The sequence below is a fragment of the Syngnathus floridae genome, chromosome 11, assembly GCF_059516105.1.
Source record: "Syngnathus floridae isolate MCC-2025c chromosome 11, RoL_Sflo_1.0, whole genome shotgun sequence".
In the NCBI taxonomy this organism is placed as follows: domain Eukaryota; kingdom Metazoa; phylum Chordata; class Actinopteri; order Syngnathiformes; family Syngnathidae; genus Syngnathus; species Syngnathus floridae.
The window spans coordinates 9,189,146-9,215,714 of NC_142423.1; the positions used below are offsets into that span (position 1 = coordinate 9,189,146).

At 39.3% G+C, this 26,569-nt stretch overlaps 3 protein-coding genes and 1 long non-coding RNA gene across 8 annotated transcripts in view; 2 read left to right on the plus strand and 2 right to left on the minus strand.

Moving 5' to 3' along the window:
• The window catches only part of kcnab2a (potassium voltage-gated channel subfamily A regulatory beta subunit 2a), a 44,028-nt gene extending 40,689 nt beyond the window's left edge, over nucleotides 1-3,339 (minus strand). For 2 of the 4 annotated variants that reach the window (XM_088389457.1, XM_088389452.1), the window contains exon 1: nucleotides 3,190-3,339. The gene's annotated coding sequence lies outside the window, so the exon portion shown is untranslated. Of the gene's footprint in view, nucleotides 1-2,416; nucleotides 2,904-3,189 lie in introns of all 4 variants that reach the window. The other 2 variants (XM_088389453.1, XM_088389455.1) reach the window with 2 other exon arrangements.
• On the plus strand, nucleotides 2,349-4,112 carry LOC148390921 (uncharacterized). Its single transcript, XR_015861260.1, has 2 exons — nucleotides 2,349-2,953; nucleotides 3,227-4,112. It is a non-coding gene; the product is annotated as an uncharacterized LOC148390921 (long non-coding RNA).
• On the minus strand, nucleotides 4,113-7,832 carry park7 (parkinson protein 7). Its single transcript, XM_088389458.1, has 6 exons — nucleotides 7,555-7,832; nucleotides 6,866-6,967; nucleotides 6,727-6,786; nucleotides 6,382-6,451; nucleotides 4,939-5,025; nucleotides 4,113-4,613 (listed from the first exon to the last, which is right to left on the minus strand). The coding sequence occupies exons 1-6, from the start codon at nucleotides 7,642-7,644 to the stop codon at nucleotides 4,453-4,455; spliced, it is 570 nt and encodes a 189-aa protein (XP_088245584.1). The 5' UTR covers nucleotides 7,645-7,832; the 3' UTR covers nucleotides 4,113-4,452.
• An 11,698-nt stretch (nucleotides 7,833-19,530) lies between these two features.
• pax7a (paired box 7a) overlaps nucleotides 19,531-26,569 on the plus strand; it is a 43,635-nt gene continuing 36,596 nt past the window's right edge. Inside the window, exons 1-4 of one of the 2 annotated variants that reach the window (XM_088389460.1) lie at nucleotides 19,531-19,965; nucleotides 21,306-21,541; nucleotides 22,873-23,017; nucleotides 23,233-23,361. In XM_088389460.1, the coding sequence (XP_088245586.1) occupies nucleotides 19,881-19,965; nucleotides 21,306-21,541; nucleotides 22,873-23,017; nucleotides 23,233-23,361 (595 nt within the window). In that variant the 5' untranslated portion in view covers nucleotides 19,531-19,880. The remainder of the gene's footprint in view (nucleotides 19,966-21,305; nucleotides 21,542-22,872; nucleotides 23,018-23,232; nucleotides 23,362-26,569) is intronic. The other variant, XM_088389461.1, reaches the window with a different exon arrangement.

Sequence of the window (26,569 nt, forward strand, 5' to 3'; positions counted from 1 at the left end):
TCAGTGCATTGAAAAATCATTCCCAGTCGAGAAAATGCATGATGGAGTGATAATACAGCCAGAGAGCATTTCTTATTTTAGAAAATCATTCAATGTAATGAAGGTTTATCTGGAATTGCTTTCTATTATGGTAAGCAATTTCTTTTTGAATGTTTATTTTGAAACGATGAGTCTTCTAAAATATCCCCCCGGCACAATCAAAGGGAACGGTGGGACGGTTAGCTGTATGACGTCGTCTCCATGACTCAGCACAAAGATGCTTAAGGAAAGGTAATCAAATTGTTGTCCTCCAGACTACTAAAGTGACAGGACTGTTATTTTAATCATAAAACATGTTTTTCAAGAAACTCTATCACGGTTTTGTGCCCAAAGGTTGTTCAAGGTCAGAAGGGGAACAGAGATACGCGCACAATCGGGTACGCTGTGATCTGCAGGATCAGTATCAGGGCAGATTCGGTTACGTGGAAAAAGGGCAAGTTCCAGGGTCAAACGCTCGCCATCATAAATCCTTCATTAACTGTACGGACAGATTTTGACATTTTGTTTTTAACATATTCTCCTTAATGTTTGTGAGAAGTCAAGGAAGACACCTCGTTGAAGTTTCATTATTTTTCGTGGCTGTGGTCTTAAGAACAACATCATGATGTCAGCGACTTGCATGCAGAACTCCACTAGAAAGGTCACAATGGACATAATTCAACGCTAAATAATCAAATCTTATTAATGGATCATATTCTTAGCTTAGTTTGCTGTCTAAAGAAGTGTAGCTTGATTGACGTCAGCTACTAGTTTTGGAATAGGTATCTTCAAAACAGCTGATGATTGACGTGCCACGTGGGTTGAGGTGACGCATTTGTTTCATGAGCGAGAACAGCGAGGCGTTAAAATGTCAAGAACCGATTTGCGGCGCAAGACAATAAAAATGTTGACGTTTGATGAAATCATATTCGCTTGTGAACTGCCAATTACTTTTTGAAATGCATCGACTGAATGGAAGCGAGCCCTCGCTTTCTCGTGTGCGGGCCTATGAAAGTAGGTGATCTAATCAGGAAACGCCAAGCGCTGCTCTAATTGCATCATTAGCTAAAGCCATGACTCAGTCACATTGACTTTTACACCGTCCCACCCCCCCTTACTCACCCCGCCCCATCCAGAAATAGGGAGTCAAGCCTCCAGCTCTTCCCTGGATGGGTGCTCAAGCAGAATAATTCTAACATGTTGTGTGCAACAGTGCCAAATGTTAATATTCCAGAAATATCCAACTAATGAGCATTAGCATTTGGATTTGACACAATTTTCTATGGTGCTGTGTTTAAAGTACATTGTCTTTAGTAGTTGGCAATTTTCTGCACCCCCCACCCCCCATCTTGTGTTGAAAGCAATTGTCGCATTTTGTAGATGTTACTAATTTATCTAATTAGGGCAATATCCATATCCTTTCTTTAACTTGCAAAACATTGTGTTGTATGGTGGTGAACTCAACTCACTTCACAATATGTAGCACAATGGAAAATTCTTCAAAAAGAAAGCTTCAAGCGATTTAATTGAAGTTTACTGTCAAACAATGAGAATAACATGGATTTAAATCCACATCATTTTGCCTTAATAAAGTCTATTTAGTTTAATGCTAACAAGCAGCGCAAAACAAAGCACAAAAACGATTAAATGAAATTTTCAGTAAATGATAGATCAAAAGCGTCAAAAGAGCACATTTGGGCAATTTACCAGAGGAACAGAAAAAAAAGATCAACAAGGTATTCAGATTAACAACAATATGCCTGAATTTTCAAATTTCAAAAGAAATTAATTTAACTAATCAAATTACAAGGATTCGGTTCCATCTCTCTTCCGAGCAAGTGACCAAATGTGACTATTAGAGGAAATGTCTCAGCTAAACTCTCCGCATAGTGATCAAGGTTGTTTCCAGCAACTCAAACCACAGAAGACAACTTCATTTCCTGTGAGTAATGTGTTAAAAACTCCGCCTTATTCCTACTTGTTAAGAGCTCATTGAAAAAGACAAATGATGGTTCCTGCCATGCTCACAGAAGCTGTTGAATTTAATTCTCATCTATATATACTATAGATAAAAACTTGAAATTGAAGAGGGCATTTTTTTTTTTTTACATCGCAATGTAACCTTCCATTTGAAAAACAATGTGTACCTTTTATATCCACTATAGTTAAGTACAAGGCATGTCAGAAAAGTCCCAGGACTGGTGTAACAACAAATCTTTCTAAACAAAAATATGAATTTGCCAAATGCAATTAGATCACCCAGGAATACATAACTGTGACCTCTGCACTCTGCACCCATTAATTAGTTATTAATCCTTGTATTTTTCATTTATATTGCAAACATCTATCAAGCAATCGACAGAGTTATTCATCAGTATCTAGAGTTAAACAAACTTACCTTGTAACTGTTCAGGTTTGCCAAAGTCAAGATGGCTGACGACAGTGCTCTGCAGGATCCCGTAAGGGGACTTTCAGGTGAACACCTCTGGTAAAGCGCATTAGACGAACAGGGGGAAATGTGTAGTAGCCATTTGAAATATTTTTAGTGGCACCACTCCTGGAACTACTCTGACACCAAATAAATCTTACTCATCGACTAATTGAATTTTCAGTTATTTTGCTTTGGTGCACGACGTGGACGGCGCGTTGTCCCGTTGTCAAGGTGACGTTTGAACTGGTCACCTGGCCTCTCTGCAGTCCTGAGAACGGAAACCTCCCGAAGCTGACGTCTCCGCGTCGGCCCACATCTGCACGCCAACTCTCTCCCCCGCGGTAACACACGGTTGACGGCAAAGGGGGGACATCACGTCGAGAGCGCCTTTAGTTTCCCGGACGTGGATGCCACCTCGGGCTTCCCGTTTACGCTCCGTCTGCCCACATCTGATCTGAGCAGAGGATGTCAAACGATGACGATGGGGCCACTTGAAACCACACGGTAAGCTAATCACGGAATGGTGGAGCAAAAATGCTTCACCGACTTCAACGATCGTCGTTTCAATGACATGAACACGCGTGTACCATGTTTACAGTTGCCGAACCGTGGCATGACAGTTTCTGTTGCCGTGATTAACACGTTAATTCACACAGTGTTGCAGCGGAGCAAAACATGCAGCATACATGCATTGCACGAAAACACTCAGCACAAGGAAGAAATGAGTTAAATGTGTTTACCTTTGGCGGAATTGTCCTTTTTTGTCTTTATGCCCAGCGTGACGAGGAGCGCCTAGTTTGTGTTGCTCTCTTGACACAACTACCACGCGTTGTGAAGAGCCCCGCCTCGTTAAGGCTGCGGGCGAGCAGTCATTGGGCATTCGGAGAACGACTGCAGCCACAGCGAGACTCGCTATTGATCGGGCTCCACGTCAGTCTATTTGGATTCCACTTCCCGCGTTTCTCAGTGGTGCCCCACAATACGTTGCATTCTGCAGCCTATATTTAGGCGTCAACAGCCAGTGGGCCAATGCAGGCAATTCACAACTCAAGTCGAGATGACCTCCAGTGTGCAGAGGGCAATTGCATTATTGAAGCTATTCAAAACGTTAAGTCATAAGAGGTATACTTTTCTGAAAACCTGATTGTAAATTTCATTTTTGTTTGCAAGAAAAACAAGCAATACATGACTCATCCAGGTCAAATCTTCAACAGTAAGCATTTTATGAAACAAATAGGTAGGAGGACTTACCTTAATTCTGCCAATGGTCAGGGTCAATTAGCTTTATGATGTCATTATGAGTCAGAGCTTACTTTTTTTTCTCTCGTCGCTGTGGTTTGAGTATCAACCAACCAGGTCTGGATTGGAAGAAGACCTCTTCCACATATTATCAAAACACTTAACTGTGCATCAGTGTTCCCTTCCCAAGGTTTCTTCGAGATTTGTGACCATTTACCACAAGGCACTTTGAGACTTTCCTGATTAATTTGAAAAAAAAAAAAAAAGATATTTTCTCAAGATGCCTTTACATTTTTCCTTAGGTTATAGGTAATTTATTATTTGTGAATTGATTTTTCCAAACCTCAGGGAGGGGGAGGGAGGACAGAAAAATGTCAACCACTTCTGGATTAACCCAAATAAAGAATGAGCAATGTGAAACAAATTGCTGTCACACCTACTTTATTGAAGGTTATTCAGAAATCCTGTTCTTTGCAGTCATCATGTAATGTCATCTTATAGTATCATCGGGTAAATCTGGATATTTTTCCCCTTTTAGAAGCTATTTCAGTTTTTTATGAAGTTCTCAAACTTGGTGGTTTCTCATTTCTTTTACCGACATTAGCTGAACAACAATTAAACCCCAAATTGAGTATTTTTGTATCCGTAAACTGAAGCAGAAAATGGATGAAAAAATAATGCCAGAATTTTACAATAGAACTCATAGCAGATTGCGTGGGCGTGCCCGGAGTTGCAGCCCGCGAGCGGATGTGAAGCGGCTACACTCATTCTTTCATAACGAGCGGAGCCTTGACTTGAGCGGCAACCTCAGCCCCCAGAAGCTCCTCTACGATTGCCAGGGCGAATTCGAAACTGGTTCCGGGCCCACGGCTGGTGATGTAATGGCCATCCTTCTGCACTCGAGCCTCGGAATATTTATAGTGATCTAAAAACAGACAAAAGAGAAACACTTGGGATGAGGAGGGAGGGAGGAACTCGTGCAACAGGCCGAGAAGTTCTGGAGACCACCACACTGAAAGGGTGGCCACATGCCAATACAAATAACCTAGTTTCTTACAACTATCTTCTGTCAAAATTCTCCGACTGAATTCGCCTCTTGCGTATACCTGTATGACAGCGCCCCCTGCTGTTTCAGTCTTTACTCAACGAAACATGTTGCGCAATGTGAAAAGTATAAATATAAAAAATGTTAACAGGACTCGCTGCCCTATTTTGTAGCCATTTGGAATTAGGTTAGATTTGAATCTCACCTCCAGCCATCATCTTGTCCTTCATAGCCGGATGTGTGGTCACTGTGCTGCCGTAGCCGATGCCATGCGCCAAAAGGGCTGTGGGACCTGCCGCGCCAAGAGGAAGCAAAGCTGTTAGGGTTCATAAATGTTCCGCTGTAAAATGACTCATCGGTCATTTGTGTGATGCGCATCGGTCCGGTGTGTCGCCCAAATTCCATTTGGATAACAATACAAAATCACTGATTGAAGAATGCAAGTACAATCAAACCTCCAAATTCAACACAGTCAATAACAGCACACTGATTGATTGAAAAAAAAAAAAAATTTCATAAACTAACATGATATACTCGTATTGCTCATTTCTGCATTTCTTTTTAACCCTGTAAAGTGACCCTGAGTGAAATAAAAGGCAAACAAAATGTAATTACTATACCCTTTTCCTGCCTTCCCACAATGAGACAATAAAAAACAAAACAAAAAAGGGAGTGTCGGAGGACACTGAATGCTGCTGCGTTACCTTTGGCAAAGGCCGAGCACTGCAGTGAGCTCATCGAAAAACTGTTAATAAATAGAAAGTTATTGATTATGCCCCTTGGCGGCCTTCCCATGCAGTCTAATTATTACACTTTCTCCTGGCAGGACTGCAGACTGCAAACGACTCTTATTACGACTAATACTTACTCCGTCTTACTAAAAGGCAGACATGAGAGATGAGCCATTATCATTAGAATAATCACAATTTTTATGGATGCAAACATAATCAGTCATGCAGGGAATAAAAAAAAAATCGTTAAAGTCAGGGCCACATGCCGGCAAGGGACCGTCTTACTGGCAGCTTCATTAAACTGCCAGTTCCTGTGAGTGTTGCGGCCATTTTCTAGGACATCCTTCAATCTACTTTGCCTTAATATTGGTCACTGTAGTCTCTTGTCATAATGTCCTTTCAGTGTCCTCATTCTCTCAAGTCTTAACATTTAAAGACAACCATAAAAGTTTAGATTTACAATGCCACTCCAAGTTTCCAGTCCTGATTTAATGCCTATTTATGCTACTGTAATAGGCAAGACCATATTGTGCATAGTATATACTTGAAACCTGCAAAATATGATCATGAATGGTTCCAAACAGTGATTGTCATCTTCAGCAGTCACTTTTAGGAAAAGCGCGGTGACAAACTGGAAGTGGTGCGTATTATTCAATTTAAAGTGTTTTAAAGTGCACACTTACGTGCACCCCCATCAATAGTCGTCATTATGCACAATAAAAAGTTCAAAGTGGACTAAAACAACTCGTTCTACCCCTGAATATAGCATAGATTGCTTGATTTTATTTGATCCATCAGTTATGCAATGGTTTAGGAATCAAATCAGCAGATTTTGTAAGGACTTTTGACACAGCAACAAACTGGTGGAATATGTGCAAGGGTGTGAGAAACTCTCATCTGTTTTTTGCTGACTGCACCTGCACAGATGGCCGCAATAAGGCCTTTCCTGCCATCTTGGTCCTTCAGCACCTCGCTCACAGCTGGAGACTGCAAGAGAGCGAGAACATGACTGGAATAAGAAGATGCAGTTCGTCACAGTGAATTTAGCATTTGTGACTTTACATATTTGCATATTTTGGGGGGCCTATTTTTGTTTGCTAAGAAACTGGTCAATGCAATTTTTGTGCTCAGGCCAAAGTAATTATTTTGGCGCCATCTGGTGGATATTTGGTGTTCACTGTTTTTCTTTTTGTCTGTGTTTTTGAATTGATTTGATGCACCATCAAAAGTGAAAGTATGCCTTTGTTCTGTAGATTTCTTACCTCTGCAAGGTTTTGTGCCCCTGGCATTCCCCCAGGAAGAAGCACCACATCAAAGGGGCCCTGAGATAGACGCCACAATAGGATTCAACAAGGTTTCAGAAGTCTCCACATCACCATCGAGGAAATGGTTCAGTCTTACTTGTTTTCTGGCATCCTCCAAGCTTGCATCGGGACAGATCATGACATTTCTGCTGCACTGCACGGGCTCTTTACCAGTCAGGCCTGCCAACGTCACTGTAATCTGCAATGGTATTGTGCACACATCATAAATGGCATCTGTGGCTTCACCTATCATCTTCAGTGTTACATTATTCAGCACACATGATATGCGACACATCAACTTTCTGGCTTCATCCATTATTACAGTATGTGGCATTCACTGACTGGGGCATTTTTAGAATGGCATAGGCTTATGAAGCATTATAATAGAACGTATGATTTCAAAGCTTTGTTACAGTAGATACCATAAATTGGCATACTAATAAACAGTATGTTGCACACAAAGACTCTGTGGCATTATAAAATCGAGTGGCAGTCCCTCATTTATTTGCATAATCACAGTAGTCCATGGATGGTAATTTAAGACTTTTGACAGTTGACTGTAAAATAGCTCCGGAGTGTGGTTCACCTTTGACATTTTCGGCTGACCGGTCCTATATTTTTTAAGGCACTTGACACTATAAAATCTGGCGCAAAATATATGCGTTGCAATGATCTGTGCATTGTTACAAGTGTAGTCACGCCACAAATCGGGAAAACTTCCAGGATACATATACAAGCGTTAGCTTGCTAACAGCTAAGAATCAAAGTAGCCTGAAAGTCACAAACCCCGGCCCTTCGCATGATGTCCACCGGGATAACGGTCTCCATCTCCTCCGCACCCTTGGAGAGGATGACCAAGGCTCTTTTTCCGGCCATGACAAAGTTTGCTGCTGGTCAGGTGCAACAGAAGACGCGACGGAAGGAGGATAATTTCAGTGCGAAGTTAGCAAAGGGCAGGGTTGCCAGTTTACGCCACTCTATCCCTCTTTCTACGATGGCAACATGATCTTTTTTTAACCTTTCCTCCTTGGATAAAGTCACATGGTGGCCAAGTAGATCTAGTCTAGATTCCAAATTGTACACGAATTTATTTTAAAAACAGACGCCTTGTTTTAGCATCATTTAAGCAAATTCCTTTATTCTATGAGACGTATTATCTAAGAACGAAAACAGCGTTAATTTGGTTTTTGTGCGCTGTTAAAATAAATTCTACATGCAAAAGATGGTTTTTAAAAGGACTAATAAGTAAAAAATAAAAGTCATTATAAATATGTAAACAGACGGAACTAAACGTGATTAATTCGGGTCAGACGTGTTGCAGTACACATTTTATCCGCAAGAGGGTAGCATTACCAAATGATTTGTGAGGTGATGAGCTCCAATTGGAGTTTAAGGGTCTTTTTTAGAAGCGGGATGAAATGGTGTTCTGGTAGTACAACTGCAATTTGTCACCATGCAGCTGAGGCATGGTGACATCTTTTTTACGTCGCTGCTTTTTGTAGATTATGTGGATCCATTGGCTTCATTAGGACGAAATTGTCTTGCGGGAAAGTGTGAAGCGGGTGGTATGAACCTCAGCACCTCCCATTCCAAAGCCATGGTCCTCAGTTGTCCTGCAGTGCCCCTCTCAGGTCAAGAATGAGATGTGCGTTTGCTGGGTTCACAACTGTGGTGCGTTGAATGCAGGGAGCAAATTTTGTACATGCATGTATTCACAAGCAAACGATTCTTCTTGTTGTTGTTTTTTTGTGTGTGTGTGTATATTGATTAATTGCTGGAGGCAATTGTTCATAAAGTGTCAATTTGTACTTAATAGAAAATGCCTGTGGTCCAGTGGTGCTGGTTGTGTTCCTGGAAAGCAAAAATATACATTGATGGATATATAATTGAGTAGTGTTGCAATTGTGTGGTGGATTACTTTGGCCCTGAGGAATGTATTCCACATATAACATCGACCCTTTCCATCATTTCGATTCCCCTCGTGTTGTCTTATATCACCAGCACATATCATTTTAAATCACTTCCCAGAAACTCGGTGGTAATGAAAGGCTGATTTTTATTTTTTTTTTCCACAAGGCTGAGGATGGTGAATAGAGGGGTCACTGCCGTGCCTGATGTCGACACTTGTGCCCACCACGAGCTCAACTCCCCCCGCAGTCTTGGAACATGCTGATTTCACACTCCTCTTGTGTAAACCTTGTATTTCTGCGTGTGTGTGTGTGTGTGTGTGTGTGTGTGTGTGTGTGTGTGTGGAGACAAACTTTTTTTTCTTTGAGTAGAGGTCACCCAAGATGCACAAAGAGATGCAGCCTTTATTGTAATTCTGAAAATATCCCGCTGTCTTTATATATATATACATATATATGTATAAAAACATAGCCAAGCAGGATGGTAAAATATAAAACTTTATATTGAATTTTGTGCTGCTTTCACCTTTATGGTGTTTTCATTTCCACATCTTACTAAGATGACACCAAAAACTTCAGATACAACGATATAACTCAATTTGATCGGAATCAGTCCATTTCCAAATATTTGTTAAAATCTCATTCGTATCAGATATGCCCACATCTGATCAAACTGAAAATACAATTAAATTAAAAAGCAGCCATTGTAAATCAGAACTGCTGTGAAAACAGAGCTATGTCTTACTGTTATGAAACAATTGCGCACGAGTTGTCTTATTTATTCTGTCACTGTCCACAGCTACTGACATGGAAATAGACAGTTAAAAAATAATGGATACAAGCATTGAATCAGAATTGGGCACTTAGACAAGCAGTGTAAATCCAGAGTGTTAAATCTCATTATTCCACTACTGGACACACCGTTTCTTCAACAAACCATAAAAAAAGAAAACACACTATCCAAACCAAACTATACATTATTTTGAATATGTCTAATTATTTTAACACATTACTCCCACGGCAGTTTAACCAAGATTACAAGGTGAGTTTAGCAACAGCGAAACGTTTTGTGTAGACGTCAGTGGTTTTGGCGCACCAGACAAACATCGTGACACAAGCAACACTCCGGGGCCCGCAAGGCAGGGCCCAAGTTTCCCGAGGAAAAGTATCGTTATTAGGCCGACCAAGTTTCTGTAGAAAAAAAAAAAAATCTGCCAATGAATAGAGGCCTTAGACGACGAGGCAGCACACCAAATGCATCTTACATGGTGAATCTGCAATGCGTGATGGTCTGAACGGTGACATTGATTCCAGCTTCGGCCAGAGCTCTCTCGTGAGCACCCCATGCTCCTTGGGATACCAATAAGAGTTGTTCCTTCGCTAATCGCCTGTGACAGCTCAGTTAGGGACGCTCAGATGACCAGATATTTTACTTGGAAAAAGCAAAGTGCCTGTTGTAAACCTTGTGGCTCTGTCACGTCATATTCCTGTGCTATTTTGATTTAAAAATAAAAGAAAACAACACTGTGACGGATTGATATTGGAATATGATGTGGTAAATTCCATTATGTTTACTTGTTATACAGATTTACATTAACTCTTAATGATAAAACAATGTTGCTTTGATTTACCTAAGTATTGGTTTTACAAACTTTGTCAGTATAAATTTGTTCACGTACACATCATGTGAGCAATACAAATTGGAATGTTGGGCAGCATCTTTTTGTTCAAATCTTCAAAAATTTCCAACATGAAACAATGGGAAGCAGGCAATGTTTGAAAGTAAATAGCAGTCTTAAATGTCAGATAAGCAAAGTGAAAACCGCTTTTACTAGTAAAACATGAAATCAGTAAAACATTCAGATGTCAATACCAGTTTAGTTACTTCACATATAAACAGTCTGCTTCCATTTGTCTTTGGACACAGTTAATCAGCGAGAGACGTTTGATTTGTGAGGGATTGTATTGGTTTCATCTATCCATCCAGAGATTCTCTGTACACTTCACAGGATATATATATTTTTTTGCTCATCTTAACACATCTGACCAGACTGGAAAATCTGCAATACAGCTAATAACTGTTTATGCTTTTACAGAGAAACCAATGAAAGGAACAAATCGGCTAGCTCGCTAGCTAGTAAGCTTACTTTTGAGTGCATTTGGGAATGATTCTTTTGATGTTATCGAAACTGAGGCTGCAGTCTCATATTATATGTTAATGAAGACATCATTCAAGATGACAGCTCATCTATTAGAAGAGGTGTAGCTCAACTGAAACATGAAAAAAAAAAAACAATCACAACGACCAGACAGACTCCCTAACATTAACTTCCCTTGGTAATCGGCTATTCATCGGTACTGCTTACTTACGCCACAGCAAACAAACACATTTTCTAAGACACATTAACAAAGAAAATCAATGGACATGGATTTTGCACTCTATGAATAACCAAAGAAGGAACCATGAGAGTAGTACGTTTTATTTTCCTGTAAATCTCATCAAATTCTGATTGATCATCCAATGTGTTGAATTGATTTTTTTGCCTGACAAACAGTAGAGTTGGTGAAGCCACCGAAGAATACTGACTGCTTTCATCGCATCGAGTGATTCAATGTGCCTTTACTTGAGGTTTGTTTTGATTGACCCCAAAAAACCACAAAAGGGGAATCATTTTGAGGAAAGCGTAAATTGAAAATCTTCCAATACTCTTGTACTAAAATATTTGTGTCTGATTCTGAAATCTTCAACTTAAAATGTAACTATCAATAATATCACCTTTAGAGTGCATCAAACTGTACCCTTTGGATTTTGTGGCCCCTTTTGTTCCTTTGAAACCAAGAAAACGAAGTTGATCTGACTTTTGGCATTATAAGAATAAAAAAAGTGATACGAGACATACAATGGAACCTTGAGTCTATGGACACGGAACCAACTAGCTGGAATTTGCCATAAACTGACAGAAACCGATCACATGTCTGGATTGCGATCGTCTCTTGTCATCTGTGTCCAGCTCAAGTCCTCGGTAGATGTTTTGCTCGCAGGGAGCACCTAATAAAAAGACGGGCTTGGTCACAGGGGGCGGTCAAGTGATCTCTCGTCTCCAGAAGGTTCTTTCAGATGGTTGTGGTGAGACTAATTGTAATAGCATGCAAAATGGTGACATTACTTTCATCTTCATCAACAAAGAGACTTATTTTTCCCTCGTGCTAAAATTTACATACCAGTCTTAAAGCAAAAAATGTATTTTTTTTTCTTGGAAATGGAAAAACATGTGCTCTCATGTCTCAAAACAAAGTGGCGAAAATATGGCGGCCCAAACGCCACTGAGTTCATCTGACAACCCTAACCTGGTTTTGAAACCTTACTTTCAAAACCTCAACTGTGGCTTAAAACTCTAATTTCAAACCCTGACCCCGGGTTAAAACATGTACCCTTTCTGGCAACCCTATCTTGAAACTCAAACCCTATTTTATAACCCCAATTTAAAAACGCTCTCATGAAAACCATAACATACACTTCAAATGCTAACCGTTGATCTTTGAAAGATAAATTTGAAACCCTAATTGAAACCCTAAACCCTAATCGAAAACCCCACGAGTTGAAACCCTTGATTTGAGTTCAATAGCTATATTTTTATTTCCAATACATAGCTTTCCACGGCAATCTCAACTTCGGCATCCATATGCGGTATAATCAGTGCGAGACCCAAAGTCTGTCTGCGGTAGGTTGTGACCTCCATCCCAGCGGTGTTCTGCTTGAACCTCTACTAGCCAAGCAGTACACTGCTAGCTTGTGTGAAAGGACAACTGGATTTGGCATGCACATCAGAGCGTGATACCCAAACATTTTGGTCCTGTCATATGACACACACACACGCAGGCACATTCTTGGATGCGTAAAATGGATTGTTCCACTAGCTGCTGTAATAAAATGTTGCCAGAAACCCCCAGTGAAACTCAGTATTTTTCTTTATATTTGTAGTTTGACATGCAAATTGGAGAGTTGCAGTAGCATTGTACCTTCCTCTTTGACATTTTTAGAAAAAGATCCCCAATGTATATTTTCAAGGCCCCATGGTCATTTCAGGCCTGTTGGAAAGCTTGAAAACACAATTTTGTGCTTTAAACATACTCTTAATGCAATAGAGATTTATTACTTGCACATTGATGACATCTAGGCAATGGATGTCTTTTGATAAGGCAGATTGGTTGATAGTAATTATCGATTCATTTGAGTTCATCATAGGTCATCTTTGTTGATTGCGCTAACAAAAATGTTGCCAACAAAGTGCAACTAATTTACAAAAACAGTCATTGTGGCTAATTTAGCCTTTTTTTTTTACCCCTCTCATGACTATTTAAAAAAAAAAGCAACTTGTGAGTTTGATTCATGCTAGTGAACAGACAACATAAACAGCATCTTTCCACATTGTTTTCCATTTAACAAGGAGCTCGACAGGAGTCAATCTTTGAGTCAATCACTGTGAACGTTGACAAAAACATGGTGCCCAAGTTATTTATTTTAGGTCGATTTCTTTCAACATATTACGTTCGTTCAATTACGGGACCATGGGAACTATTGTACGTCCTCAAACCCGCCACTGGAAACCGCCCTTTGGACGTATTAGTCACACATTTTACTCTGCATCAAGTCATAACCAAATCAAAAGCTTCTTTACAAATCTCGTACAATATGTACTTTAGTCGGCATCTATTAGCGGCATGTCACATTTCGCTCGCACTGTTTTCATTGAAATTTAATAGACTATGCTAATTGTGAAACTGGAAAACCAAACCATTTATGAAGCTCAAAAGTGGCAAATTGAACTGCCATGACACGTTTATTGAAAGTTGATGACGTTTACTAAGTACTTAACTCAGTTATCAATCACAGTGAAGGGTGTCTAAAAAGTGTGCAGACCTCAAAGTTAGCAATTCTTGTCATATTGTCTTTGTTTCAGCATAACATTCTGTCTAGAAATGTTTAAAGGCAATCCTGATCGGGTTTGACCGATCCGAACCGTGTCTTGTTCCTGTTACCATTTCAATTGTAAAGATAAAGGTGACTATTCTCGGTACACTGAAATGAGTCTAGAAATGAATAGAAATTGCATTATTTGTGCCAGATTGTTTTATTTGTTCCAGATATGAGTGACTTGGTCACCAAGGGTGCAGTATAGTATAATATAAACACGCAGATACAAACAAAGAAGAATTTCTCAACTGGTGGCCAAGTCACACACGTTCAGTAACTTTTTAACTACAAATAGGATTCAAAAAGTACTGTGAGAGATTTACATAATTTTGTCTACAACATATTATTTTCCCAAGTTAACATACATTTACTATTATTCACACAAAAAGGACAATTTTCTGTAATCACAATTTGCAAAGATGACATAGGCCTATTTAGATTTGTTTACATTGACAATTATTATTATTATTATTATTATTTTTTTACCACACCATTTTTTTGTTTTCTAACTCATTACTGCAAAACTGAATACCGTATCATCTGAAAATAAAGTGTGGAATTTTTGAAATCATACGCAGATCATTACGCGAAAGTAAAAACAACAAGGGGCCTAAGAGTGACCCCAGAGGAAGGCTACAGGTCATTGTTTGGAGCTGTGAGTCAGTATTATTGACATGTACACACATAGTGAGTATTCTTCTCCAAACAAACCCACTACTGACCCAAGAAAAGGCTAATTCCATATCTACACACTTGTTAGCGTGTCTTGTCACAAGTAATCGCAGTTCTCCGCAGTACTATTAAGAGTGACTGAATGAGAATGAGACAAGAGCATGGCACCCAGAGTGGGATTTTCCCAGTGGAAAATTTTTCCCTGCACTTCTCCCGTGGTTATCAATATAACCCTTTGCAGTTAAAAAAATATAACATTTTAAACTATTTGCGTATATCCAAATTTCATTTTCACCATTGTAAGAGATCTACACAGGGTTAACTGCCACACCCAATTGTTTGCTTGCCTCGACTCCTCAGGTCCATTTGAGGACACTGAAGATGCAGCCATCCGATCTTTGGGGTCAATTTAGACGACCATGACTCATATTTGATCATTTGGTAATTTGTGAGGCGAATCATCAAAGACACAAGATCAGACAGACTATGAATCAAACTCAACTCTCATGACTTGAATAAAAATGTCAACACAGATAAACAAGTTTTATCACATTGTTTTAGTGAGGCATCAATGAGCATTGTTGCTCTTTTGGAGTGAGAGCAGCCCATCGTCATCAGTACATTGTCATGTGCCTCGTATTTTCCACTTGGTAGCTCTTAGTTCCTTCGGGCTTCCACATAAGACATTGGCAAACTCTGATTGGATGCTCCGAGCATGGATTTGTCAGTGCATTTTGGGTTCCAGCTGCCACTAGGTGCAGATTAGCCTTGATTCCCCCCCCCAATTATCCTCCATTTGACGTCACCAAGTGATGCTCACGGCCTGCTCGGTAGGACATGGACACACGTAATGAACAGCGGCAGGATGTGTCACACGTTCTGCCCGACCCACCTGCACCCAACCAGCTGATGTCGCCTGCACTAACTGTATCGACAAAAATACTCATTAGGCTTTATCACAATATTCAATTCATTAAAGTAAGAATTCTGTCGTTTTGGACCGGATGAATGCATGATTTGAAAGCAACCACCGGAGGCGCTGTTGAGTCAGTTCAAACTCCCAAAGCTGAATTCATGGAGAAAAAGATCCGAGCCGTTTGATGTTTTATACTTAACATGTTAAAAAACTGTTTTGTTGTATTTTTCCGTCGCTCACGAGTGGTCGCTCTGCAAAACAAACCGCTCGTTTTAATCTCCTTGGGGATCTGCAGGCAGTTGCCCACCCTTAAGTGGCTTTTGACTGTGTTTGATCACCACTTTGAGTTATGAACATCCCTACTTTGCACTCATAAGTCAAATGGCAGACTCACACGTCAACTTCGCACATGTTTTTCCTCACACCTCTTTCTGTCGTTCCTTCTCCTTGGCCACACAGTGTTGCAAACAGTTTGAGAGGAGGAGCGTTAAACTTATTGTTTGCATATTTTTCCTATTCATGCATGGTTTTCCTCCTATATCATTAAAACCTGCATGGATAATTGTTTTTTTCGTGTCTTTCTATTTTTGTGATCCCACAACAGGATATTGGAAAAGAGTAATAGTGTATAATGATGAACATAACACAGGAAATGGAACATAGTATTCCAACATTTTTCCATGTTGGGGGTGTTTGATTTAAGACTGTCTGGACAAACGGAATTTTAGGTCTTAAATGGTGTGCAATAAAATTGTTTACACAGCAGTGTGAGAATACTTGGTCATGAGGCACAGTCAGTTTACTGCTGTAAAGCGGGATCTCAATTATGTTACACATTACATTTTACCAAGTTGTATTGTTGCAGATTTAAGGTAAGATGAACACATGGTAAAAGATGTAGGTCGACCAACGTGGCGGCCATGTTGGCAGGGGCAATTTTCCCACACAAGGCAAGACGCCGGCCATGTTGGTTGCAGGCACGGCTCAAGGATTTTTGTTCTCTCCTGGTGCTTGACCAAATAAAATTCAACTTTAAAACTTGTTTTTATATTTATTTAATAAATTGAAAGACCAATCGGCCTCCTGTTTTGTTAAATTGAGGTTCCACTGTGCTTTCTGTTAAAGCTCTTGCGTTTGTCATTTTATGATGCAGGTGGTAGCAATATGGTGGTTAGCCAGTATGTAAAGAGTGAGTGAACCTTGCTTTGACCCCGACTGACCTCAAGTGATACAGGCTAACGTGTTCCAAATGAGGAATGTCCGTGTCATCGCTTCCCTCATTAGGCTCCCTCGTCACACCTGCGCGACTCCCATCATGTACCGTTCATTCAATTACAACCCGAAGTGACATTTCTCCTTGGTACGCCTCTTCTCCCTTCTGTCGTGATAAAATATTTCCAACAAGGAAGTGATGGATAATTCCAAGCAGATGTGAAGTTGTCTCAACAAGTTAACAAGGATGTAGAGGAAGTGGTGGTTAAAACACGTGCATACAAGTCTGGCCGTTATCTATCGCACGGTTGTTAGCGCTCGTGTTTGCGGAAGAGCGCTAAAAACCTGGGCCACAGTCTCCTTTTTTAAGAGCGCCAATTCCTCAGAGTTTGCTCTCTTAGTAGAGGAATGTTACAAAGTGATATTTTAAGCACATCTCCATCTCTTCTTGTCAATGTGGAGTACTAATTATGTCCTTCATAGGAATAGAATTAGCCCTTGAGGATAACTATTGATTGAAATAAAGAGAAAACTCAAACTTGTTTTTTTTTTTTTTGGCGGACGCGGGTTTCTTTGTATGCTACACTAATACCATAGAATTGGACATTAAGCAAATTATTGCAACATTTAGTGTTTATGACCTTGCGACGGCACACTGCATTAGTGGTTAGCATGTCTGCCTCATAGTCCACAAGACAGTTCGAACTTTTGATAATTTTGGATCTATTTGCAATATCCCTCCTCAATATTATGATTGTGATTCAATGTGCAATTATTCATTTTAAAGGTCCTCCTCCCATGTATTCTTTAACAAACATAAGCAATAAATTATGACACAAAAGAAAGACTATTTTCTTCCACGTGTGGCATAAACAAATCAGAAAGTCATAAATGAAATTATAACAATATTGCAAAATTGCAAAAATATCTGTGGCTTTATCACTACAACTTGAAACAACTAAACATTAAAAGCCCCCCAAACAACTAAATATACCGGGATGTTTTTAGAATTTAGAATTTGATTAATCGTTCAGCTCTTGTCTAAACTAAATCATGCAGTCCACAATTGTTTTTTTTCTTCCAAATTACATATTGTGACATAGATATCTAAAATTTACACCTCAAAGTGAGCCATGTGAAAACACTCGCTTCAGAAGCACACCGAGTAATCATCCCGCTGATTTTTTTTTACATTTCTATATTAACTGCCATTGCCTTTATTTGAACGACAGTTAATAAAGTGAAACAATCTCTCCACCCTTTTTTATCTGCCCACATAGGAGACAAAGCCAAGCGACGTCTTTTCATGGCGTCTTTCTTCATTTTTGCTTTGTACTGAACATTATGAAGATAAAACATGACACCTACAAGCATAAAAAGAAACTTTGCTAATTTGCTGTGACGCAAATAAGAAGACGGAAACGTTTGAAGATGAAGATAAGATTGTAAAGTGTTTGTATGCTCACATGAGGAAGATGAAAAAATAAAAATTTCAGTCGCCCACTAGTGGACACAATGACACTACAAGCAACTCCAAAGCTCAAGAATGCTTGAAGAATTGATGAACTTGAAAGGAACATTGGTAGCAAACTGTGAAATGCGCAATCAGGACGCCTTCCCCCTTGTCATTATATGCAATAATATTTTAGGGTTATTATTATTATTTGAACAACACACTGTGCAAATTTCATGACTACTGCAAATCAAGAGTTGGAACAAAAACATAGACATTTAATTATATAAAATCAGTTCTTTGGGGGCCAGGGAAAAATAATGACATATATAAAAAATATACATGTTCTTACATTACCTCGATCATGGTGAGTACACCATTTATTGTCGTTTTTATATTTGATTACAAACAGCAGTTGGCTTCTTTTTACACTTTTACAACAGGTGACAAGTGCTGCACAATTGTTGCAAATACTAATTAGTAGGATATTGGAAATTAAAAAGAAAAGTAGGCAATACTGTAAAAATGTTTTTTACAACATACATATAACTGTTGAGTCTTTGTAAAACCAACATTAACTCGCCATGACAGCACTGTTGTATGGTTGTCACATGATTGATGCTTGGCTAAGCCCCCCTACCTTCTCTCTTCGGGCAACATAGTTCGGAGGGTCAAGACGGGGCTCCTACATCCTCCCCACCTCGGTTCACGCTGCATCTGCATATGTGAAATCGCCATTTCACCCCCAACACACTCCCCTAATTGTTGCTGGCTAAAAATGTTTTTGTGGAAATTTGCCCTCCATCAGGAGTAACTGTGCACGGCAATTGGCTGACACAACACGGCGTCTCTAAATAGTGGTGCACACACACACAAAGTGTAATTATACATGTATATATTCAACTATGAAGCAATTACTCTCCGGGGAAAAGTCAAGCTAGGATTTGTCAATGTAGCAATTAGCCATTTCCTTATTCAATAAAAACTACATTTTGAAATTGTACTCAATAATTGACGGGTCCAAAAAAAAAAAAACATCACAATTTTTACATTGCCCTAGAATGCGGACTTAATTTAATGCGCCAATATAATGTGGACGTTTTATTTATTTATTTATTTATTCTTACAAAAATTTTATTTAAAATGTTCAATCTTCCCGATGCAAGTTAGGACAATTAATAATAAATACATTTTTAATTCTTGATATTTGGCATTCAGCATTTTTCTTTCGATTATATGAAATGTTTTTATAAATAAGTGTCATGTTATTTTTCATTTTATTTATTTCTTAAGGAACACGTTTTAAGGTACACTTGGATTCATATTAATTTCTCAATTTCCATTGAACAGTTGTGTGCAGGCTCTTGTGATGGAGGATGAGGAGGCTGCTGGGGATAATGATGAAGAGGATGATGAGGATGTTGGCGGTGGAAGCAGTGCATTAAAAAGTCCAACGCGGCCCTGTGATTGGTCGCCAGGGCTGCAGGCTGAGCCCACTGGCTTTGAGTGCGAAAAGGAAAAGGCCACGGCAGCCTATGGGAGCGCGCGCTTGTCTCCTCCCACGATGTGTGCACCAAAGTTGCCCACTTCAACTACTTCCACGCAGCCAGCAGACATTACACTCACGCCAAATGCACCAAAGGGACAAGAGGGCCTGCTTTTGCCAAACTCCCAATTGCCTTCTTGAATCATTATCAATATTTTCTAACTATACCATTGCTGTTCTACTTTTAATTCCTGGCCCCCTCCCTTCACTTATGTGAACCTTGTCCAGTCAGTCCACCTGGGATTGGAATTTCACAGCATATTTTTCATTTCAGTCTTTTTTTTCTTTTCTTTTCCCCCCATTTTTTAAACACTCCACCAACACATTCCTTGCATTTTGGACTTTGTGTGAGAAGCTTCGAGTCCTCTCGTTTTTTGTTTTTGTTTGTTTTTTATTTTGTCTGGCGCTACTGCTGAGCGAGTAGCTGTGGGATGGCTACTTTACCCGGAACAGTGCCTCGAATGGTGCGCCCCACACCGGGTCAGAACTACCCACGGACTGGCTTCCCCCTGGAAGGTGAGCGGACACGGAGACTTTTTGGGTCTGGTTGGAGACGCTCGCATTATGGTTACAAGTGTGTAGTAAATTAAAAACATTAAATTAAAAAAGAAGAAATAAGAAAATCGAATACTTATTTTTTGTTTCTTTAGGTTTACATTTTTTTGCACGTGGGCCTACATGAAAGTCACGTATCTAATTAAAGAAACAAGATCCAAGTTTTTATTATTATTATTTTTTAAACGTTTCAAAATCATGTCTATTATATAGGCTACTGTTACTGATATCGTTAAAAAAATCATGTTTTAATTTATCATATAGGCATTTTTTGTACCCAAAGTTTTATATATTTATATATATATATTCATCGCGATTTTTGCATTAATGATTAACTGAGTTCATATTCAAAAACATTTTTTAAAACATTATTTAAAGGAAAAATAACAATAGCGGTCTAATAGAACACAAATCGGTTTAAAAATAATATTTCCTATGTTCAGATCAATTTCGTGTGAAGGATCACAATTGTACATTTTTCTTACACATCGAAGTTGCATGTGCACGGTCACGTGTTTTTATTTTTCCTATTAGTTATATCACGTAGACGACATGCTGCAAATGTTCTTTTTAATGTTATTTTTAAAACAACGTCGTGCGTATTTTTCTGTAATGCTCTTTATTGAGCATTTTGAAACGACCACAAAAGGTTTTTTTTTTTTTTTTTTTTGATCGTACGCCTCAAAAGCAACAATAACAACCAATAACACAAGTGTCTATTTTAATAGCATTAAAATAGACGCATTACTGCTCGGCGCCGCCAAAAGAGGCAATCTAATTGTTAATTTGGCGACAACTCCCCACGCACACTCAAGCTGTCTGCAGCATACGGCAGTGGGACGATGAGGAGGATACGTCTGAAGACCACTTTTTGTATTTGCATGCATTTATGGCAACCATTTTCCCATTAAGGCCGCGTTCGTGCTCAAGTGGCGAAGGAAAACGCGCGCGCGCACATACACACAGACACATGCGCGTGTCGCGTTTGCAAGTTGGCCGTGGATTTGCTCGAGAGGGCCGCCGCAGCAAATGGCAAATAAGCCACGGGAGAAACGTTGGAGGATCACATCAATATTTGGACAGCATGACTAGGAATAATCAAGGTGGCAAAGTGTCAGCCTCTTCACTGACTCTTGAGACGTGGGATTGGAGCGCGTGGAGTGGGCTTGGGTGCATGCACGTTGAATGACACACTGAATCTGTGCATCACATATTTTTAAAAAAGAAATTATACACGCGTGGGGTTTTGTTTTGTTCTGTTTTTTGCTGTACATGTTCTGACACTAATGTCGCCCACGCAGTGTCCACCCCACTGGGCCAGGGCCGGGTCAACCAGTTGGGCGGCGTGTTCATCAACGGGAGGCCCCTGCCAAACCACATCCGGCACAAAATCGTGGAGATGGCCCACCACGGCATACGGCCGTGCGTCATCTCGCGACAACTGCGCGTCTCGCACGGCTGCGTGTCCAAGATCCTGTGCCGCTACCAGGAGACCGGCTCCATCCGCCCGGGGGCTATCGGAGGCAGCAAGCCCAGGGTAAGTGGGGTTGAGGTATTGGGGGGGGGGGGCTTCCGTGCAGAAAAGCGTGCACTTTGCGGACCCAGCATTATAGGGACACCTGCGCGCTTCAATGGCATTCATTGCAATTAGTTGTGTCAACGTCATGGCCATAATTACCTCTCATAATTGATCCATCTATGCAACTGGTGCCATATAAACAGGTAAATAATGCGGGAAAAAAAAGTAAACATTCTCTCCTCGTTTTATAATATTTTTTTTACAGATTTGTCTGTTCTTTTGCTTTTGTAATTCATTTGTTGAGCTTGAGAACGGCCATATCATTAGGTACACGAGCACAGTAAGCTATATCAGCAATCACAACAATCAATAAAATTGAACGTGTAAGTGTGTGTGGGTGAATAACTTTACGACTATTATTGCATCCTTTGTCAACTCTTCACTACGTCAAAAATAATAATAATCATTTCTATAGTTACTTGATATAGCATTGGGTACATTTGCACAATGTGATGAGATCCAATAGTGCTATACTGCATAATTGTTTTAATTTCTGATACAATCTATTCATTTATAGTCATATACAAACTGGCTATAGCATTTACTGTAAATGAACCTTCACAATCAAACACTACACTGAGACTAAAAAAATGTGTAATTAAAATGTTTTATTCAATAAGTTAGATTACCATCTTTTATTACGTTATGTATCCCTCATTTTATTTTTTGTATTTTAAAAACAATCTTAACAAAAGCCACAATTGATATTATCATATACAGCAACCAGTCATACAATTAGGAACACCAGCCAATTTTAATAATAGCATCAGCCCATAAAAGTGTTTTTAATATGCATGTGTGTATATTTTCTTGTATTGTCATTCTGTACAATTCTTCATCTGCATGAGGAAAAGTGAGCAATATGTTATGTTACGGTGATAAGTATTATCGTGATACACTCAAGAGTGATGATTCAAAATTTCAAGTTATCAAAATTCAATCAAATTTTAGGGTGGAGAATTCAGTAAAATTAAGTTTGATAAAATGACAAGTGCCTTTCTCTCATTTTCAATAAACAAATAGTAGTTTACAGAACTAATTGCCCCTTCTATTATCTCACAACTTACAAAAACAACTCAGCAAATTGTTTTGAAGCAAAAACTTGCTTTGTTGTCTAAATAACTTTGTTGTCATAAATGTCAATATTTTCAAGTTATTCCAAGGTAAATTCCTTTTTTAGTTCCCCAAAAGAGGTTTTTTTTTTTTTTTTTTTTTAATCTGTGTATGACTGCGTGTCCCACCATGAAATGGCACCAATTAAATTCCCCCCCCCCCCTGTCAACTTGCAGCAGGTGGCCACTCCCGACGTGGAGAAGAGGATCGAGGAGTACAAGCGAGAGAACCCGGGCATGTTCAGCTGGGAGATCCGGGATAAGCTGCTGAAGGACGGGGTGTGCGACAGAAGCACAGTTCCTTCAGGTGAGGCTTCATCTGGTAAGCTGCAATTCTTCTTTTAATAACCTTATCATAGGAGCCTACAAGTGCAGAATCGCTTGTCGTCTAACTGCTTGATTTTTTTTTTTTTTTTAAAGAGGAAAAAATATGCCTGCAAAATATGCTTGACTTTTGTGCAGTGTCCTTCAAATAAGATGATTTGGTTGTGTTGTGGGTTTGAAGGGCTAATCACCCATTTACCTTCTTGTCATTAGTGAGCTCCATCAGCCGCGTTTTGAGGGCCCGATTTGGCAAAAAAGATGACGAGGATGACTGTGATAAGAAGGATGAAGACGGAGAAAAGAAAACAAAGCATAGCATCGATGGCATCCTCGGTGATAAATGTAAGTTAGCAACCTTATGGGCCCTTAATGGCTTCTCTATATATCTACCACTTGCATGTCTTGTCAGCCTCCTCCCGGCTCGGATGGGAAGATTTGCCCAAATTTGTCCAAATGTACTTTGCTCCGAGGCGTCCTCGTGGGACTTGATTCCTTTGCTCATTCAATCCATTATTTATGAGAGTCTTGGCACGAAGGTATTTAGCGGCAGGAAATTAATTTGTGTTGGCCAATTGCGCCTCATTCATTCACACGTTCAGCCATTCATTGGCGGTGTGCTGCTTTGACCCTCCCCATCCCCCCAACCCTTAAAAATAAAAAGCCCCCCTTAAACGGTTGCTGACCCACAGTCATATTTTCACCACTTGTTACTTTTAAGTTGAAATCAATGAGGTTAGTTGCTTCCATAAATGCTTCCATTTTGGATAGCTATGGATTTTCCCGTTATATTAGCAGGAAGATGTATGTATTTTCTAGCCATGTGTAGGGAAATAATTGTAATATTTGGAAGGTGTGGAGAAAAGTGCTGTTGACAATACATAGTTTAAGAATATTATTCCTTAATTTCTAAAGTAATTGTGAGTATTTTGTACATAAATTGGAATTTAATAAATATTTAGCACCGCCAGCAGTAAAGTATATGTATACTGAATTTATAATAATTTGGAGTAAACAATATATTTAAAAAATAATTTGGAGTAAACAATATATTTAAAAACGCAGCATTTTTTATATATATATTAGTGTAAATACTGTAATGCTAAATATACATAATAAAATAAACGCACTGGGGATCCAGGAGAAGCACATAATGGATGAATGGATGGATGAATATATTTGAATTTTCAATCACTTTAGACTGATTTTTTTGGGTCACCCTCGGATAATTACACGAACGCCCAACATTGTGAAAATTATCCTGAATGACCGCGTGTCTTATCACTTGTGCGTAATTACGCACACCTCCCAAATTTGGAGCTGGAACATCGGGATTAAATTAAATGTGTACAGGCCTATAGTATAGCATATAAAAAATGACAATCATTAATTGAAAGTAGTGATGATTATGAAAAAAGGAATAGGAAAAGGAAAAGGAAAAACTTTCATTTTGATAGTTTATAAATGACTAACAATAAATAAAAATGTTAAAAACCTTCTATACAATTTTAAAACCTTTGCTATGCAGTGCAATAATTTACTATCATCCCTAATGTTTTGTGTATACAATGATTTCGAGTTCGGATTTCTCGGTCATTCGCGTGTAATTGCGTAAACGCGCACCTGGATCCAACGCGGGATTTGGATTTCAACCTATAATAATAATAATAATAATAACAACAATAATAATAATAACAATAATAATAATACATAGCTACAACTCCCCTTTTCATCTTGAAGACGAACCTCAACAAACCTTCCTTCCATTGATACTTTTTTTTTCTTGCACCGAGCCACAAAAGCAAAATCCTGGAAAGCAGAGCAGCGAGAAGCGCCGCACTGGCACGTCCATTCTCCCTCAAACAAACGCCAGGAAACTTTGGACAAAAGGGCAAGGGGGACCCATAAAAAGGAAATGAATTATTCAGCACGCCCCGCTGCTAGATAGTTTTGTAATTTCATATAATGGCCCGATGGAGTGGAATCAGTTGATAGCGTGAAAACGCTCTCTCTATTTGTCTTCTCTTCCCCCCCCCCCCCCCCCCCCTGCACTCTTTGCCACGCTTCAAGAAAAAATCCTCCAAGTGTCCACATGCACGCTTGACCACGTGTACTCCCCTAAAACCATCCCATAAGTCCCCTGGCTGCTGTTTGTGGCGGTTTTGCCTGTGTTTTTACATCAGGGAGAGCATTAGGTGGCTATAAAAAACAGGCAAGACTAGATGGCTTTTAATAATAATAATAATGTTAATACTTATTAGCGGGGAGCAGCGGAGACGAGGCTCGCCTGAATAGGTGACTACGTGTTCACACCGGGTGTAATAGCTGGCAGGCACGCTCACAAATGTATTTATCCCCAATCAGCCGCTCACTCTGGCGGCGCGCGGCGTAGCGCGGCGCGGCCCCCCTTATATGAGCAGAGAGGGGCTTTCAAGCAGATTAAACGCAGCCTTTTATTTCTTTTCACTTTCATCTCAGAGCCGAGCTCACATCGTGGCTCGCCCTGGGCGCAAACATTCATGAGGGGTTCTCTTTTATTTTCAATCCACTCGCTCTTTCTCGCGCTCACTCTTTTTTTGCGTCTCCAGATTTAAGTCCCTCTTATTTATTTATCGAGTTGTTTATTGTGCGTGTTTTGGAGGTTACATCACGGATTTATCCCAGCTTTAATCGAGAGTTCATTAAAATGGCTGATCAAACTACAGTCGCGTCTTTTTCCGTTAATGGCAGATTAGAGGAAGCTGTTCAAAATGTGGTTTCGGGGCCATTTGCACGCCACCAAATTATTATTTGGTTTCTAATTGGCGCTATGTTTCTTGCTAATCATAATTCAAATAATAGGAATATCCAGGAAACAAAAATGCAGGGAAAAAAATATCCAATTTTACAACACAAAACAATAGACTTGTTTAACGCCTTAAAAACGATTCAATGTTATATTTTCTTTAAAAAAAAGTACTCAAATATGTGCAATATTCTAGTCCTGTTTGTAGCACGACAGTATATTTATAACAAAAGTTGAAAAGAAATGCAGACTTTAACTCTGAAATATTATACTGTTTATAATCGATTATGTTTTAATAAAACTAACATTAAGATTATTATGATTATGATTATTATTATTCGTAGTAGTAGTAGTAATAGTAATATTATTATTATTATTATTTTCATTCTATTTTTCTTCATACATATATGTAATTGATTCAAATATAACAATGAAATCCGTATCTCGTAATTTCCAATTACTTTGCCATGAACATCACCCAAATATGCGTGTATTGGTGCTGTAGTAGTAATTTCAATTTCTATAACAAAAAGATGACTTCTTTGTTGTTTCTTTTTTTTACATTGGTAACGAAAATGTGCGCTCGTGAAAAAAAATCGATACTAAAAAATAAATACAATCAGAATTAAACCCCAATTGAAATACATATGAAAAATGTGACATATTTGTGCACTGTACGGCGCCCCTTTTTCTTTTTTTGCATGATGCACATCTGCCACACATGCAAGTGACGCACGTTGCGACAGGCGATGGACACTCGAGCAAATC